At 38.2% G+C, this 17,848-nt stretch overlaps 1 protein-coding gene across 5 annotated transcripts in view; it reads left to right on the forward strand.

Annotated features, from left to right (window-relative positions):
- ralgapa2 (Ral GTPase activating protein catalytic subunit alpha 2) overlaps positions 1 to 17,848 on the forward strand; it is a 107,915-nt gene that overhangs the window by 47,649 nt on the left and 42,418 nt on the right. For 3 of the 5 annotated variants that reach the window (XM_083544071.1, XM_083544068.1, XM_083544069.1), the window contains exons 10-32: positions 24 to 254; positions 524 to 700; positions 1,283 to 1,411; positions 1,663 to 1,811; positions 2,488 to 2,599; positions 2,735 to 2,972; positions 4,266 to 4,439; positions 6,592 to 6,735; positions 7,477 to 7,599; positions 7,709 to 7,803; positions 7,897 to 7,981; positions 8,405 to 8,599; positions 9,721 to 9,858; positions 10,842 to 11,035; positions 11,132 to 11,230; positions 11,423 to 11,578; positions 14,515 to 14,643; positions 15,119 to 15,247; positions 15,342 to 15,400; positions 16,102 to 16,210; positions 17,165 to 17,275; positions 17,382 to 17,450; positions 17,634 to 17,771. In XM_083544071.1, the coding sequence (XP_083400197.1) occupies positions 24 to 254; positions 524 to 700; positions 1,283 to 1,411; positions 1,663 to 1,811; positions 2,488 to 2,599; positions 2,735 to 2,972; positions 4,266 to 4,439; positions 6,592 to 6,735; positions 7,477 to 7,599; positions 7,709 to 7,803; positions 7,897 to 7,981; positions 8,405 to 8,599; positions 9,721 to 9,858; positions 10,842 to 11,035; positions 11,132 to 11,230; positions 11,423 to 11,578; positions 14,515 to 14,643; positions 15,119 to 15,247; positions 15,342 to 15,400; positions 16,102 to 16,210; positions 17,165 to 17,275; positions 17,382 to 17,450; positions 17,634 to 17,771 (3,183 nt within the window). The remainder of the gene's footprint in view (positions 1 to 23; positions 255 to 523; positions 701 to 1,282; positions 1,412 to 1,662; positions 1,812 to 2,487; positions 2,600 to 2,734; positions 2,973 to 4,265; positions 4,440 to 6,591; positions 6,736 to 7,476; positions 7,600 to 7,708; positions 7,804 to 7,896; positions 7,982 to 8,404; positions 8,600 to 9,720; positions 9,859 to 10,841; positions 11,036 to 11,131; positions 11,231 to 11,422; positions 11,579 to 14,514; positions 14,644 to 15,118; positions 15,248 to 15,341; positions 15,401 to 16,101; positions 16,211 to 17,164; positions 17,276 to 17,381; positions 17,451 to 17,633; positions 17,772 to 17,848) is intronic. The other 2 variants (XM_083544072.1, XM_083544070.1) reach the window with 1 other exon arrangement.

The raw sequence follows: 17,848 nt of genomic DNA on the forward strand, positions 1-17,848 counted from the left end.
GTGTGTGTGTGTGTTCATAAAAGACTGTAACTGCAGGCAGTAGCAGTCAGGAGAAGAGTAGCGAGTCGGAACCCAACGGGCCAACGGAGCAGGAGAAAAACCATTCGAACAGCAGCACTCTGTCTGACCGCAGAGGCAGCAACTCCAGTCTGTGTAGCATTGAGGAGGAGCACCGCTCCGTTTACGACATGGTGCACTGCATTCTGCTCTCTACACGAGATAACGTCAACTTTGTCAACGAGGTCTTCCACCAGGTCAGACAGAATACTAACTGCTTTCTGTTCAATATTGGCTCAGTTGGCATTGTTTTATGTGGCATTATTGCCACCTTGTGGTCATTTTGTGCATTTGAACAAGGCTGCAATAATATTTGTGGCTTTGTTTTCAATGTTGTTTTGCAAATGTATTTTTGGCTTGACTATTGTAAACAAAATCTGTTTTGGTTGCTTGTTTTTTTTTTTTTTTTTTTGTAAAAATGTAGTGATATTTAGGTATATAATTCTCCTGTTGTGTCACCCTTCAGGCTTTTCTTTTGCCATCCTGTGAAGCATCAGCCACCCGTAAGGTGATTAAAGTGTACAGGAAATGGATTCTGCAGGAGAGGCCTGCCTTTATGTCCGAGCCTGAAAAAACTGACCATGACGAGGAGACAGTGGAGGCTGAGCAACCTGTTGAGATTGACAGTATACACCACTCACAGGTGCAGCACACACATATACATGCCTACTTAAGTAAATATTGGTAAAGCAGAGAGAGTTTCGTGGAGGTGTTTACTAGTGGTTGACCGCCACTGATAGTTGATAGCATAGTTTTTTTGGTCTGCTGTCAGTACCAGATCGGCCTCTAGAGGTAAATCCCTGATATTTAGTTTATTATTTATCATTTACAATTTATTTATTATTTAATTATATGTATTTTTATTAATATTTTTAAGTCATATAATTATTTTATTTAGCACAATTTTATAATATCCCTTGATTAGTTTGGTAATTCGATTCGATGTGATCCAACCCAGCTATCGGTGTTTTTTCCCCAATTCAGTTTATCATCTGATTAGTATTCTGCTTACTAAATGTTGCTCAGTGGGACAATAAAACATTACCTGTGAGTTAAAAAAAAAAAAAAAAAGGTGATTTAGCAGGCTTTTTTTTCTTTCTCCATTTTGCCCCCTTTGTTTACATTTGTTGTGCAAATTAATGACAGGGTTTTTTTTTTTTAATTATATTTTTGGGAAGAGAAAAGCTGGGATTGATTGTTGAGCCTGTGGTGCATCTATTTTTAGGAGATCCACGGGCACAAGAGGTCATCAAGCTGGGGCCGTACTTATTCATTTAGCAGTGCCATCAGCAGAGGCTGTCTGACTAAGGAACAGAACCTTGATGTAAAAGCTGGGGTTCAGCCTACCCTACAGGTCCACACATGCACACAGTACACTTGCTTAGTGTTTAGAGTCCAACTAAAGAAATAGCTTTTTTTTCTTTAGACAGGTGGGAGAGGGAGATTACATTTCTTTTTTGTTCATGGCTTTTTAACAGCTAAAAACACGTCAATGTCTTAATGCATTGTCTTTGCTTTTATAGCAAAGAGGTTTTGAGTTCGCATAACTGTGTCCTACAGTAATGTGACCTGTAACCGGTGTCTACATTTTATTCTCGTTTACAGGTTTTTTTGACAAACTCTTTTAACGTGTTTCTCTTGGAGCCACGCTACGATGTGCCCAAACTGCTTGAGAACCAAGTGGAGGTGTGCAAAGCTGTGCTTAGTATCTATCGCCACATGATTATGGAGCACAACATGAATCGACAGACCTGGTACACCTTCTTTTATTACACACATGCACCAACAAACAAATGTGACATAGCAATATACAATTTATTCACCTACCAGGCATAACATTATGACCACATTCCAATTACTGTGTTGGTTCCCCTTTTGCTGCCATAACAATCCTGATCCTTTGAGCATTAAGAGCATTAACTTTTTCAGCAATTTGAGCTACAGCAGCTTATCTGTTAGATCAGACCACACGTGCCAGCCTTCGCTCCTCACAGGCTTCAGTGAGCCTTGGCCACCCATGACCCTGTCGTCGGTTCACCACTGTCACCAGTCGTCTAGCCATCACTCGCTCATATCCTTACGCTTGCCCCTTTTTTCCTGCGTCAATTTTAAGGACAATATGTTTACTTGCTGTCTAATATATCCAACCCACTATCAGGAGCCATGATGAAGAGATAATCAGTGTTATTCACTTCACCTGTCATAATATTATGCCTGATAGGTGTATATTTCCTATGTATTTATGTCATATTTCAACTTAGAATCATAAGATGATTTGTTTGCCATCATGTAGGGAAGAAAACACAATATTTTAGCAGTCTGTCACTGTTATTATCAATACATTTTATTTTGCTCCTGCACTTTTATGAGGTGGGAAGCCTCATATTTAAATGTTTATTCACATGCGTCTGAATGTGTTTTTTTTATTAGGGAACAGATGCTGCAGGTACTGTTAAGAATCACTGAAGCAGTCATGAAGCGGTCTCAGGATGAACAAAGAAAAGATGCTTTTGCCCAGAGCCTGGCTAGTGTTCTTTTTAGAGTAAGTCGCTCACAGAGCTACAGACTGTAGTACGCTAATAACAGACCAGTGCCTGTAGTACACTGATAACGGACCTCTGCATTCTGTTTCTTGTTTTGCTGTGGTCTGAATCGTAACCTGTATGTTTTGCTTTAGACTATCATTGTGGCGTGGGTGCGGGCCAATCTCAGTGTGTTCATATCTCGTGAGCTGTGGGATGACCTGCTGGCAGTGCTGTCCTCTCTCAGCCACTGGGAGGAGCTGGTGATCGAGTGGGCCAGCATCATGGACTCCCTGACCGCTGTGCTGGCCCGTTGCGTCTATGGCCTGGACCTCAACAACCTCCCACTTGACAAGCTGTCTGAACAAAAGGAAAAGAAACAGCGTGGCAGAGGTGTGTGTTTGTGTATTTATGACCGTGTTGTCCGTTAAATTGAGTGTTCATGTCAGCTATACTCTTGACATGATTTTGCAGGGCTGACACATCGGCAGGTTGGAGAATTGGTCAGGGGTACAGTGGCTCCTATTATAATACTATATTATAATATTATTAAAAAAAAACGGTTTAATAAAAACACGAAGCATTAAATGCACATGAAAAAAGAGTCAGTTAGGGGAAAGAAATGCAAAAATTGCTTATCGTTTTTTATCAACGCTGTTTATTATTATTAACTTTTTTTGTGAACATGAACAGTTAAAATTTTTAAAACTACCAGTATTTTCAGTAAAATGCCTGCTTGGTTAAATAATATGTAAAATAATATCTTATAATATTCCATAAAAAAAGAATAAATCTAATTAATGCAATACATGCTTTTTACATGTACTAATCAATTTAATTGACACAATTTTAACTGATTAAATTAAATTCATGAACAAATTTAATGAAATAGTTTATATTTGTTAGATCTTATTCGGGTAATACAGATGTGTGTGTGTGTGTGTTTGTTTTAGTAAACTGTTATTTCAGTATACTTTAACAAATCTCATCATTCCTTTCATCCTTTGTTCATTTATTCCTTAGATATGCGTAATTGGCAATTTTTTTTCTTTTGAGAGAAATTCTTGAAGCTGTATTTAAAATGCTAAAGAATCCATATCGCTAGCGTTGGCGATAATCAGGAAGTGGCACGATTTGGCGCATGCACAAAACAAAAGTTTTACAACACAATACAAATCGAATTTTGCCGCACTACTAATCGTATTTCTGGTACAGAGAGAGTAGCCACAGTGACACTGCACCAACTCCTGTTTCTTTTTTTTATACCCCTGGCATTGTGTATGTTTTCAAGTTTAATAATAATAAATAAAAAAGAAACAGTGACACTACACAACAGTGCGAGACAAAGTTTAAACAAAGTTACGTTCCCATGGGAACTCAGATTGTAACTATGTTTCGCAAGTTAAAAGGATTACCAAAAGGTTTCGGTATGACGACGTGTACCGTTACACCCTAATATATATAGTATTCCACATTTCTCAAGATTAAAGCAATACTGTATTAAAACGTATGGACCCTTAAGATGTCAGAAATGCATAGTGACAAATTGTTTCCTCTGCTCGAGTTCTATCTCTGAAATGACCTCTTTCAGACAGAAGAATTTGTAAAAGCCTTGTACAAATATGCCGTCATGCTTTTTTGCATAAAGTTGCGATGTAAATTGTAATCCTGTGTGTGCTTGTGTAGGAGTGATGCAGGATTCTCAGAAATCATCAGTGGTATCGAGGTCATTCTCTCTGAGTTGGAGGAATGCAGGTGAGCAACCTGCCTCTCAGGAGCCCATGCGCATCCGCAGTGCCACTACTACCGGAGCTCCTGCTGTGGAGAAGGCTCGCAATAACGTCCGACAGAAAGCATCAGGTCAAAACACACACACACACACACACACACACACACACTCTCTCTCTCTCTCTCTCACTCACTAACTAGATGCTTACCACTGGCTGCCTTTCCTTTGCTGTGTAGGAGGAGATTGCATCTCTTTATGTGGAGAGCTGCTCGAGTTTGGAGCAGATGCATTTGAGCCTCTCTTGAGCTGTGCATAGATATGCGTGTTAGCGAACGTGTGTGAAGGAGCCACATGAAACAGCATGGCTCCATATGTCTCATTTCCTTTTGCCTAATTGGATTTGTTCCACATTTATCTTCAAACAAGCCAGCGTTCCGCTGCCTCCGTTAAGAGAGCCATTACATCAGTTGGTGGGCTGTTTTTGATCGTTTCATTACGAATGTAATTAATTCACATTAATATGCATAACTAGGTAATACATTGAAAGTGATGTTAGCCGCAAGCAAAGCTGATGATTAAAGTGAAGACCGGTTTATTGTAGAAGAGTGGTGTCTTAACACAATAGAAATCTTATCACATGCGGAGAAGCTAATTCAGTTCTAACTATGCTTCTCACATATCTTCCTTAAACCAAGTGATTCATACTTGAGAAAGCAAATACAGTGATACCTCGACATACGAGTGCCCTAACATACAAGTTTTTTGAGATACGAGTGGTCACTCGGTCCATTTTTTGCTTTGATACGCGAGCAAAAACTTGAGATACGAGCTCGAGACACCACTGCTAGATGGCGAATCGAAGCCAGAAAGCGAAGATTGTGACAAAAATTAAGATAAGCAAAAAAGAAACAGTTAAAATTGTAAAGTTTGGGGATACGTAGTGTGCAGGAGTTATAGTAAAAAAAAAAAATTTTCCCTCTACTTATCGCCTCTACCCAGCCCCCAACCCCCGCCCCACTCTCCGCACACTCACACACTCGTACACACACCCCACCGGCGTTTTCGTTGGCTCAAGTCGTCTCATCTCCAAACGAAAAAAATATAAAATAAAACCTTATTATATCTTTACATTCTCTTTTATTGTTTTTATACAATATTTGTCATTTATAAATACATTTTTCCTATTCAAAAACACGTAACAAAAACAACTGGGGTGGCATTTTGGGGGCTGGAACGGATTAATGGCATTTCAATTAATTTCAATGGGGAAATTAGCTTTGAAATATGAGCAATTTGACATATGAGCAAGGTTACGGAACGAATTAAACTCGTATGTCGAGGTACCACTGTACCCATAAATCTTAAAAAAAAAAAAAAAAAAAAAAAAACATAAATCCCAAATCTGGACATTGCTAAAGCAACTTTTAGATTCATTTCTTGTTTATTGGATTCACTGATAGAGCTAGAAAGTCACCATGTATCCATGCTATTGTGACTAATCATGTTTTTAAATCGAGGATATTTGGCATAAAAAAATACCACATAAGGACATTCTGTAAAATATTTTTCATGAAATATGCCACTAAGCTCGATGAATAGTCCCACATATTATCAGTTCTTTGCAATGTTATGTCTCTCGGCACATGCTATTGCTTTAATATTTTTAAGCATACCATTGTAACCTTTATTAAAAAGAGCCTTGTTTGTGGGTGTACAAGTGGGAGTACAAAGAAGAACCAGGGACATATAAAAACATTGCCTTAATGATTCATGTTTTGAATTTATTTTACCTTACGACTCCAGGGAGAAAATAACAAATATTTGCGAACAGTTTGCAGATAAACTGAGCAGAGCACATATGGAAAAGCACTGGTTTAATGAATCATTTTGGCATAAAGATGAACATCCTAGAATATGGGATATAAATGTCAACATATTTAAGCAGATTTTTATTATCTCTGTATTCATTGTTGTTACTGTAATATGTTTCTATGCATCTAACATACAGTATATGTGCAATATTATTGCTTTAGTAAATAATACGTCCCATATTTTAAAAAATGATTATCTGCATTTCAATCTAAACAGTAGACAGAATTGTTTGTATGGATCATTTCTCATTGTAAAATGTGATATTGTTTTTCTGTGCTTTCAACACTTGCAATTAAAAAATCTCTCAGCATGCGCTCTTTCCCCACTGTATCACATGGTTGACTTTGCTTTCTATTTCTTTTTTTTCTCTCTTTTTCTGTTTTTCTATTTCTATTTCCATTCCTTGGGTAGCTAAACGAAGCCAGTCTATCAGCAACTGTGTACATCTGTGTGAAGCTTTGCCGGCCACCAAGAGTGTGCCAATGCTGCTGCACACTGTCAGCTCTTTCTTGCCTGGTATCTCTCACAACTCTCACTGCTCTCACAGACTCTCAGGTAACTCTGCTGTCTGTTTGTCTTTCCAGTACCTTCTATTTCTTTCTCAGCCACTTGCTAAATAAGATAATTTTTCAAACATATGTTTTAAACATTACTTCAAATATTGTTAATTATTCTACCTTTATTTTTAAACTTCTTAGCACAGATTTTTTTTTAATGCAATAGCAATATCTAAGCCCTGTGTATTGGCCCATAAATACTGCTAATCAGACTTTGAGTATTTCATGGTAACTACACACAGGAATTTAGCATGCATACGCTCATAGCTAATGTCACTGTCAGTTATAGTGATGAGAGAGTATGCCACCACACTCTCCCTGGCCAAATTTGCTCTCTTGTACTCTCTTGGCTGCGGCATCGACGGTACTCAAACGTCTTATCTAGAGATGCTAAGATGGACACCTTTTTGTTGCTCCATTCGGGAGCTCACCAGACCAATGTTTTTAAGGACAGCAGGAATTGGTTCTTGATGTTTAAATAAGCAGGTCCTAAAATCAGTGTCAAAATGCTCCAAGTTATGCAATGCATCATAGATTGGATTGATTATTTTTTTTTGTCACCTATTTTCAATATAACACCTGTTCCGCATGCTTATGCACAGAATTCAGCATTTTAGACCAGCTATCAGCTAGGCTGTCAGCAAACTAACAATTATTATTTTTGTTTGAGTCTTGGTTACTTCATGTGTGAGCCATTTTATTAATTTTCTTTTCTTTTTTTTTTTTTTTACCACTTCAGATGTTGAAGAATGTCAGTTGTCTGAATGTGGAGGAGAAGGAGAGATGGGAGAGGGAGACAATCCCCTCCCACGTAGCAGCAGCACCTCAGATATTACCCAACAACTCACAGACTCCTTCCCAGGTACACAAACACATACACAACTCATTGTGGAGATGTTGCATTCGTTTAGACTCGGTCTACATTATATATATAGACAAAGTCCCTATCATAATTTATTCTGGCTTTGTAGGTCAGAATCAGGGGGATTCTCCAAATGCAAGCCAATCTGATGGTAAATCCTGGATAGGTGACAACAGCTCAATAGGCAAGAGGGAAACACCTATGGTCAGTACTGTTGTACACCTTTTTTGTAATGACTATTAGACCTCTGTAGATCATTCAGTGTAACACTGTGTGTTTCTTGTATGTGTAACTTAGATTCTGGTTCGGAGGAGCAGTAGTCCAGGAGATATTGACTATCCGGGAGACGCTATGAATGCGAGGACAAAGATCCGGGAGAAGAGTAAGCGGCTTGCACTAATTCTTCTCTAACCCTGGCTTTTCTCTAAATGTCCATATTCCACCAATTCATTAAAAAAAAAATGTCTTGATAATGATTAAGAATGATTTAAGGTTAAGTCTATTAAGATTTTTAAAGTAGACTGAACTAAAAATATTCTTTCTCATTCTAGAATTTGAAATAATGTAAAAATCTACAGGGAACTGAATAGCTTTTTTCTGCATAATCTAAAATGAATTCTGGTTTTTGTAGCTGTGCATATATACGTATCCTGCGTCCTGGAAATGTTTCAATTCTAATATATCCAGTATATTCAAATTAAGAAAAATGTGTACATTATATACTAATCTTGGTAACACGCGTAAACTGAAAAGTAATATTTAAATAAGTGGTGTGTAATTATGCTAATATTTCCTGTTATTGTAGGTGAGAGTGTGAGCAGTGAGACCTCAAACTCCTACCTCAACGACGCTGATGAAAATCTCCTGACGTGGCAGGCCGTGGAGGAGGAGCAAGACTCTTCCTCTACCAATGATGTCAGTGTGAGCGTTAACTTGGGAATGACCACTGATACGGAGAGCCAGAGGAGTCTACTGCTGAGTCAGAGTGAGGCGCTCGCAGGTACAACTTTCAGTTGACAAACAGGACCTGACTTTATTGTCCCAGCATCTTGGTTGATTATGAAGATGTATTTCACAAGCAAGAGCACTTTTGTAATGAACATAAGCACAGCTATGTTTACTAACACCACCGAGCCTTGTGCCTACCGCCAAATCACAGACGTGGTTATATCCGATACAATGTGATTGCAAGTGTGACGACGCCTTTACGTATACAACAGTTTTGAAAACCGAAATAGATTAGCATTTCAGATACCAAATATTCCACCAAATATGTGGCTTGTTTTTTCCTCTAATGAAAAATGCTCTCACAGCTATGAGAACTACACCTTGCTGCTACTACAACAACGCTTACAACTGCTACTTCTACTATTAATGCTCCCACTACCACTACGGCCAATAGTTGTAACTTACTGTATTTGTTTATGTTTTATTTCACTTATTCACTGATGTAAGAAGAAATTATGATATTTTGGAATTGAACTTGAGCCAAAAGACACAGAGATCTGCTTTTCATAGAGGCTTTATATACAGACAGACAGACAGACAGACAGACAGACAGACAGACAGACAGACAGACAGACAGACAGACAGACAGACAGACAGACAGACAGATGAATTATCAATTGATTATCAATGATCTCATATCATTGATTACTTAATGGAATATATGAAACTCTCAACCCAACTTAGCCCATCTTGACCCTTCATCTTTTAACCCTTATCCAACTTTCCAGCAAGCAAGTATGCTATCTATCTTTCTCCATACTTGCCCCCCTATTCTATATGTGAATCCATTGCTCTGCATGATGGAGTGTCCCATAGCTTTTTTATTGTATCCCATATCCTATTGGTTTTGCATATTTGTGTTCCTTTGTATTTGTGAACATTTCTCCATCCTCCTGTGTGAGTCCTTCGTGTCGTTAACAGATTAATTTTATAGATGACATCCAAAGTACCATAATATCAAATGTTAAGGGTTCTTACATTTGGTAATGCTGCTGATGGTGAATCATCTCCAGCCCTGTGATCAATCAAAGCGCCACATGTGTTTCCTGTTTGTGTTTTGTGGATTGATTGTGTGTGTGATTCTCCACCTTGTGCTTTCATCACTGTGTGTAGGTTCTGAGTGTGTCCACTCGCTCCACTCTGCCCCTTTGTCCCCATGTCCCCCCGTTTCTCCCACCCTGCTCCTGCCCCAGGGTTACAGTGACGGCCCTCAGCTCCTGGAGGACGCCATGCACATGCCTCATGATCTGGGTACTGAACCAGTTTTCCTCTCCAACTTCGCTGACCGCTAAAAAAACTCACGTGTCTCTTGTTCACATGCTGTTACATAAACAGGTTAAACCCAATTAAGTAATTTAATTAAATGTAGCTGAACAAATCAAGAAAGCGTTCTGCAGAAACATGCACTCCGTGCTTTCAAATGAAAAAACTTATTAATGTAATTCTATTATAATATATATATATATATATATATATATATATATATATATATATATATATATATATATATATATATATATATATATATATTAAATGTAGGGCACATTGCTGTGTTATTAGAGGAATAAACCATCCACTGTCAAAGAAGTACAACAATAAATTCAAATGTAGTCGACAATAATCAGGTTTGGCATAAAAACATATTGGCATTTTTTTAAAGCCTGCTTTTATTTTCTTATTGTTAAGTAGGAATTAACTCTTGAGACTGCTTATGCAGAAATTTAGAAATCACTCAGGAAATTAGCAAATACACTTTATGGACAAAAGTTTGTGGGCACCTAACCATAAGTGTCCTATGTGCTTTAGAACATCCCATTCCACTTTTAATCCCTGTTTGCTGTTATAAAGCCTCAGTCATAAGTTGCTCCACTAGAAATCTGCAAAACATGTTAAGCATATATTCCTGAAGCTCACTTTGTGCACAGGGGAATTGTTATGCTGTACCAGGTTAGTTCAAGTGAAGAGAAAATGTAATGCTCACGCATCCATAGGACATACTATACAATTGTGTGCCTCCAACGTTGTGGCAACGGTTAGGAACCACATATGGCTGGAAAAGTCAGGTGTCTCAATACTTTTGTCTATATAGTGTATGGGGGGAAAATTATTGTTCGAAACCTTACAGAAGTTCTGCTTTTGTTTTATTTTCTTTGAGTAACAAAATCGTTTCACTGCTAAAATCTTGTCTGTTGTCCTGCTCTCTGACCTTTATGTCTGACCTGTTTTACTTACAGACAGCAGCGAGTTTCTGGCTGATGACATCAGCATCATTGCCGGTGGTTGTTTGACTGGCTGGCATGCAGACTCTGCCTTTGTACTCTGGAGGAGGATTCTGGGCATCCTGGGCGATGTTAACAACATCCGGTGCCCTCGAATCCATTCCAAGGTTTTCAGCTACCTATATGAGCTCTGGCACAAGTTGGCAAAGGTGATCATTCTGATCATTCAGGACAGATTTGATGTTCTGTGACTCAGATATAGTCTAATCGGAGAAAGCATATTAAAAATGCCTTTTTATGTCCAGATAAGAGATAACCTGGGAATCAGTGTGGATAACCAGTCAGCTCTGCCTAAAACCCTGTTCATTCCACCGCTTCGAATGTTAGCTTCCTGGCTTTTTAAGGTGAGTCCTGTATTTCTAAAGCATTCGTGTTTATGTGAGGATGGAATCGAGGTATGAAACTGGAATGTTGATTGAGTAATCTACAGAAGGGTGAGCTTTATCCTTTTTGGTACGGCTTTATCCACAGGTGTTTATGAATCATTGCGTTCACATTTTCTTATTGATTTCCTGTGCTTTTCTCTGTGTCCCCAGGCCACCATGCTCCCTGCAGAGTTTAAGAACGGGAAATTGCAGGCTTACAGGCTAATCTGTGAGATGATGACTAAACATCAAGATGTGCCGCCTAACAGTGACTTCCTGGTACATCTTTACCACGTCATGCACGAGGGCTTCACCAGCGATGACCAGGTATCAGTTCACATGGGAACTAAGTGCTTCCTACTCATTGTTTGTCCTTGTTTGTCTTTGTCTTTTTTCATTTTATCAAAGTCGAGCTGGAATTTTTTTTTTGTAACTTCATTACTAGTACATTATACATTTATTTGTCACATACACATTGACGCACAGTTAAAAAAAAAAAAGGGTCAAGCACGATACAGCAAAAAGGGTTAAGGGCCCTGCTAATGCTTGTGTTGTTGGGGCTTAAACTCCTGACTTTCTGATCAGTAATTAAAGCTTAACTTCTGAGCCACCACTGGCTGTTAATATGTGGCATATACACCGACCAGGCATTAATACATTATGACCGGTGGAGTGAAAACACTAATTCTCTCTTTATCATGACACCTGTGGAATATATTAGCTAGCAAGTGAACATTTTGTTCTCAAAGTTGATGTGTTAGAAGCAGGAAAGATTGGCAAGCAGAAGGATTTAAGAGAGTTTGACAAGGGCCAAATTGTGATAGCTAGAACATCTCCATGACTGCAGCTCTTGTGGGCTGTTCCTGGTCTGCGGAGGTCAGTTTCCATCAAAAGTGGTCCAAGGAAGGAACAGTGGTGAACCGGCGATAGGGTCATGGGTAGCCAAGCCTTATTGAGCGAAGTGTGTGGTGTGGTGTGGTCTGATCCAACAGACTAGCTACCGTGACTCAAATTGCTGTGGACGTTAATTCTGTTAATCCTCTAAGGTGCAGGACTGTTTTGGCAGAAAAGGAGGACCAACACAATATTAAGCAGGTGGCCATAATGTTATACCTGGTCATTATTCCTGGTTGATGGATGTTTCTATATAAGTTAAAAGGCAAGAAGTCTTGCATTCACAGGTTGAACATTAGAGGGCGCCAGTATTTTCTACATCAGTGGCCCCTAACCTGTTTTTGTACCACGGACCAGTTTCACGCTACAATTTTTCCATGGATACCCAGTGGTCGGGGACCCCTGTTCAACACGGTGTTGGTCTGTGGTAACTTGCTGATTGACTGCACTGTAGTTTGCTGTTCTTGATTGATTCAGACCAGTCCACTGCACACTAAACTTAATTTACACTTAACCATCTTAATTACGAAGTACAAGTTAGATTTTACTTACGTTTTTCATCGATTAATTTAAAGAGAAGTCTTTTATCAAGCGTTAGCCGCTAGATGGTGCTGTAGTCTGTGCTATGAATTTTTTATTAACATTTTTTTACTCTCTTGTAATAACTGCCATAAATTCTAGATGGAGAACCTGGTATATCACAGTATGTTTTGCATTATTTACAATTATTATGAATACATTAGTGAATATAATTTTAATGTTGTAGTATTAATGCTAGTTTTATACAGGTGTTTATATTTTTGCTTTCTCTTGTGTTAATAAATGTATTTGTTCACTTGCTTGTCTTCAGAGGAAAGTGTGAAACGATGTACAAAAAATAATGGAATTACTATTAAAATAGCATATAATGATATATATATATATATATATATATATATATATATATATATATATATTATAATACCATGGTCAAAGTAGAAACCCTGATATTATATATATATACACAATATATATATATATATATATTGTGTATATATATAATATCAGGGTTTCTACTTTGACCATGGTATTATAATATTTTTTTATGTTAAAAGGTCTTATGGGAGCTCCTTTTTTTCGTGTGTGTGTGGGATTATGTAAAGTTTGATGGTTACAGTGGTAGCAGTACATGACCTCCAAGAGTAACTTTGTGACCCTTTACTAAACAGATAAAACTTAACAAACCAAAGTATGCTCCAAAAGTAACTGGATGGACACACAGAGTTCAGATTTTGGGCGTAATATGTAATGCCACAGATTCAGTCCATGCCTGATATCTTTGTGTTTGGCTGTTAGACATAGATATCACTGCAACTGCATAAATACGACACGTGTGGATGTAGAATTCAATCCGAGATGCTTTCAATTCATAGATAAGCTATTCTGTTCAAATAGGGTCTGTGGTTAATGTTTAGCAAGTTCTTGTTGCACATTACAAGGGGGAAACGATAAGTCAACAAATCTGGCAGGTGTGTGGCGACTTGATCGACACCACACAGATTTTAACACGTTTTAGGCATTTTAAAGCCACCCATTTTTTTTTTATTATTAAATTAGAGGCATTTGTGGAATAATTAGAAGGGATAAATATGTTGTAATTGGCAATATCAGATATAAGTCTGATTCTCAGTTCTTGCAAGGCTGTTTCTGTTTGCACACTGTTGTCAGTAGCCCCAAACTCTAGGTCTGCGTGTTCCTTTTCAAAACAAACTACGTTCTGATTGAGTTTGCTGTATTTACAGCTGCATAATAGAACCGCTTTGGCAGAATTGCCGCTTCCTGCAAAGCATTCATTTCAAGTAATCATCCTGCAGTTTTATGGCAGTTAATTACTACTACTTGCTCTGCATCGCAAAGGTCAATTATTGCAAAATGAGCATAAAATGTCCATGTGAACTCAACGCTTCTACCAATTTTACATCTTTATCTCAGCAGGTCTCTCTCTTTTTTTTTATTTTTATTTTTTTTATCCCTCTTCATCTTTTGTTGGTTGTTTTTCTGTTTTGTATGCATTTTTGCCTACCGTTTTACACAAAGAACTCAATTAAGGGAGATAAATGCAGAGACACAAAGCAGTCATGCATGTTGGCTGTGTGTGTTTGTGCCTTTGTCCGGATGTGCGTTCCTGTTTGTATGTCATTGCTGTTACTGTATGTAACGGCTGTGACTGCTCTTTTGTCTGCTCTGTTAAAAAGTGCATTTTACTCTAAAACCTACTTATACACAAATTCAACAAAGTATGCTGTGTGCAGTCTGTTGTCTTCTATAGTATAGATAAAAGTGAAGTGTCTTTTATTGAATGTCTTTTCTGTCTCCCTGTTTACATCCAGGATGTGCTGAACACAATGATCAGGTGGTGCTCACCACGTTTCTTCTTTCTCGGCATGCCCGGCTTCACCATGTTGGTTGGGGACTTCATCGCCGCTGCTGCTCGCGTCCTCATCACAGATAACTCTGAGGTATTAAAGCCTGTATTCTGTGCACAATTTCAATTTGGCTCTGTCTGCACTATCAGGGGCATTAGTTCAAGCTTTTTGGAGAAATGTTCTGTCTGACTGGAGTGGAGTTATTTTTATTTTTTATTTTTTCCCCCCAACAGTTGTGTTGCAAAATCAATGGAAACAATAAGAATGAATACCAATGATCTGTTAAGCTTAAATAATTAGTACAGGATACACTATCATTGATAGTGATTTATAAGACTGTGGCAACACTGAGCTTAATCGGTGCTCTATATGGAAGTACGGACATGATATTTATGTTTCTCTGATTGGCCTATGCTAATGTGCCACACAGATTAAGCATGAAATGCTACTGGACATGTAGTTTGTTTTGTTAAAGATATTTTTGACTTATTCATTCCCACTTCTCATCTATATACAACATGAAATAGTAAATGTTATTAAAAGTAATTGAACTGGTTTTGTTTAATAGTGTCCAAGAATTGAAGCTCAAACAGTACTCGGCTCTCTGGTCTGCTTCCCCAACCTGTACCTGCAAATGCCTTCACTGCAGTCTGCACCAAAATCTCAGGATATTGCGGTCGGCAAAGACGACTTGAAGGTATGCTATGGTCTTTTCTTCACTAGCCATGTAACCTTATTTTGGTTAGTTGCCATGGCAATGCCTTCAGTCACGTGATTGTTGCTTTTCTTAGGGCTACCTAGTAAACATCCTGCTGAAGACGGCACGTAATGAGCCAAATGAAGGAGCCAGGTAGATTGGACCATTTGCTTTATTTTTCTTCAAAATAGTACGGACTGCTAAAATACTAAGATATGAACATATTACTAATATATAAAGAAGACCCCTTGTATCGCCACTGATCTTTGAGCTTTATTGCTATCAAAAAGTAACTTGTCATTATGATTTAGTTTGGAAATCTCTATTCTACTGCTCTTGCTCCATGCCATCTCTGAATGATTTATGGCAATACAAATGTAGCATTTATATAAAAATTCGATGATCCGTGCCGAAAGTGGTGATTGAAACGCCGTCCCAAAAGCGCGTAGACGTGTGTGCAGAAGTGTAAATAAAAGCTTCACTCACTACTTTCTGTCACACACACACACACACACACACCACCATTGTGATTCACCAGGCATTCATAACACTACCTTGTTACTTTGAGCATCAAGCAAACTAAAAAAACAAAAACTTTTATAATATATGGTATAAGTTTAATAGATTACAATATAATATATAATTTGTCCATCTGTGAAACTGAGTCAAGCACAAGAACCTGCTTTTAGTGTTATTTATTGCACTTGTTACTTGTGACCCAACAGAACCCAAGGGTTAAAAATAAGTGATTCTTTAAAGGTTATAATTTCCCATGTGTTTGCAAACTGTGTATTTTCTGTATGTGTGTATCAACATTTGCACTCTAAATCGTGTCTGCTTATGTATCCTTGTAGGTGTGTTGCAATTTGCAGTCTGGGTCTCTGGGTTTGTGAGGAGCTGGGTCATGAGAAGATACACCCTCAAGTGAACGATGCCATTAATGTTCTTGGTGTCACTTTGAAGGTTAGTGTGTGTCCTGTAATGTCCAGTCCTCCAGTGTGGTGGTTTCCTTAATGGTTTAGAGACAGAGGCCCCTGTATTTTAAAAATGAATGGCAATTTGTTTTAAATAATAAAACTATTGAAATATTTTCCATTCATTATTTATGAAGACACGTGTTTCAATTCACATGACCAGTTAAGCAACAGTAATTGTAAGAACCCAACAATAAATATAATGTAGACCCCACTTTGCGAACAGAACATGCTTTGTTGTATTGTCATGAGTGTCCATGTGTGTTAACACATGATTAGTGAAATACCTGAGGGGAACAATAGACCACTCTGCTGTCTCTCTCTCTTTCTATTTTTTTTTATATTTTATTTTTGAGAGCAACAAAAAGTGCAGGGACATGGTACAATCATTTCTCAGCCACTTACACTCGGATGATGTATCCCATTTTAAGCTTTTTCATTCCCTGCCCTCTCCCACCCAAAAATCGACCTTTTTGAGGTGCACAACTTGACATAGAGTGGGAAAAAAATGAGGTAGTAGGTGGTGGGTAAAGGGAGCCATCCTCTAAGAGCACTAAAAGCAGCTAGAGGATTATTGGAGCATCATTTCTTTTCTCTTTCGCTATTTAGTCTTCTATTAGACTGTCTATCAGGTCATGGTTAGAAAACCATTCATGCAATACTGGAGAATTTAATCAAATTCCAAAAGCCCAAACCCTAGGCTTAGAGATAATTGTGTATATAGCAATAGTCAAAATCCATTACACTAAAATTCATGTAGCTCTGCCGGGTTTTTCTTGCTTTCTTTTTTTCTATTTACAAGTAATGATATATTTTAGATCATCTTAAAAGCATGCAGCATAATATTATTCTGTGTCTATCTTTTTTTTTTGTTTATCAGGAACAGTTTCATCACACTTCTCAGTTCTTAAATATTTCTTAAATATTCCCTCCTCCCTTTCAGTTTGGCAATAAAGTTGTGGCCCATGTAGCATGCGACCTCTTCCAGCTGCTAATCTGTCACTGGCAGCACCTGCAGAAACTGGAGCAGTCCCTTCCTAAAAGAATAATTGAAGTAAGTGCATGTGGGTCTCCTTTTGACTGGACAAAATGTGAACATAATTTGCCTTGCTTTCACTGTGGTAGACCAGTGATTGATTTTTGTTTTCTTCCCTTTGTAGATCTTTGTCGCAACGTTAGCATTCCTCCTGCCCAGTGCCGAGCACTCTACAGTAGAGGCAGATAAAAAGGTAAGTTCAGATGCTTTAAAGGAGTACAGTTTGTACCTTTTATTTGTTTTACTTGTGGCTCTGTCTCACTTTCTTCCTACAGTTTTGCCCCCCCCCCCCCCATACTTTTTTTACTGAAAGAGTGCTGTGTGTATTAGCTGAGTTAAGTGTTTTTTTTTTCCCCCCTTCGTTTTAATGCTGTAGTTAATGGTATCCTTGCTGCTCTGCCTGCTTGACTGGTGCATGACTGTCCCTCTATCCATACTACTGGAGCCCATCACCATGCCAATGCTGGATGACCCTGCCTCTCACAAAACCCCTCTGTTGGACTACATATACAGGGTGAGTGCCTGCTTTTAATAAACGAAAAGCCTCAATATAGTGTATTGCATAATCAAATGCAGTGCTTTGATGATATG

Source organism: Silurus aristotelis (genome assembly GCF_946808225.1).
Source record: "Silurus aristotelis genome assembly, chromosome: 6".
Lineage (NCBI taxonomy): Eukaryota > Metazoa > Chordata > Actinopteri > Siluriformes > Siluridae > Silurus > Silurus aristotelis.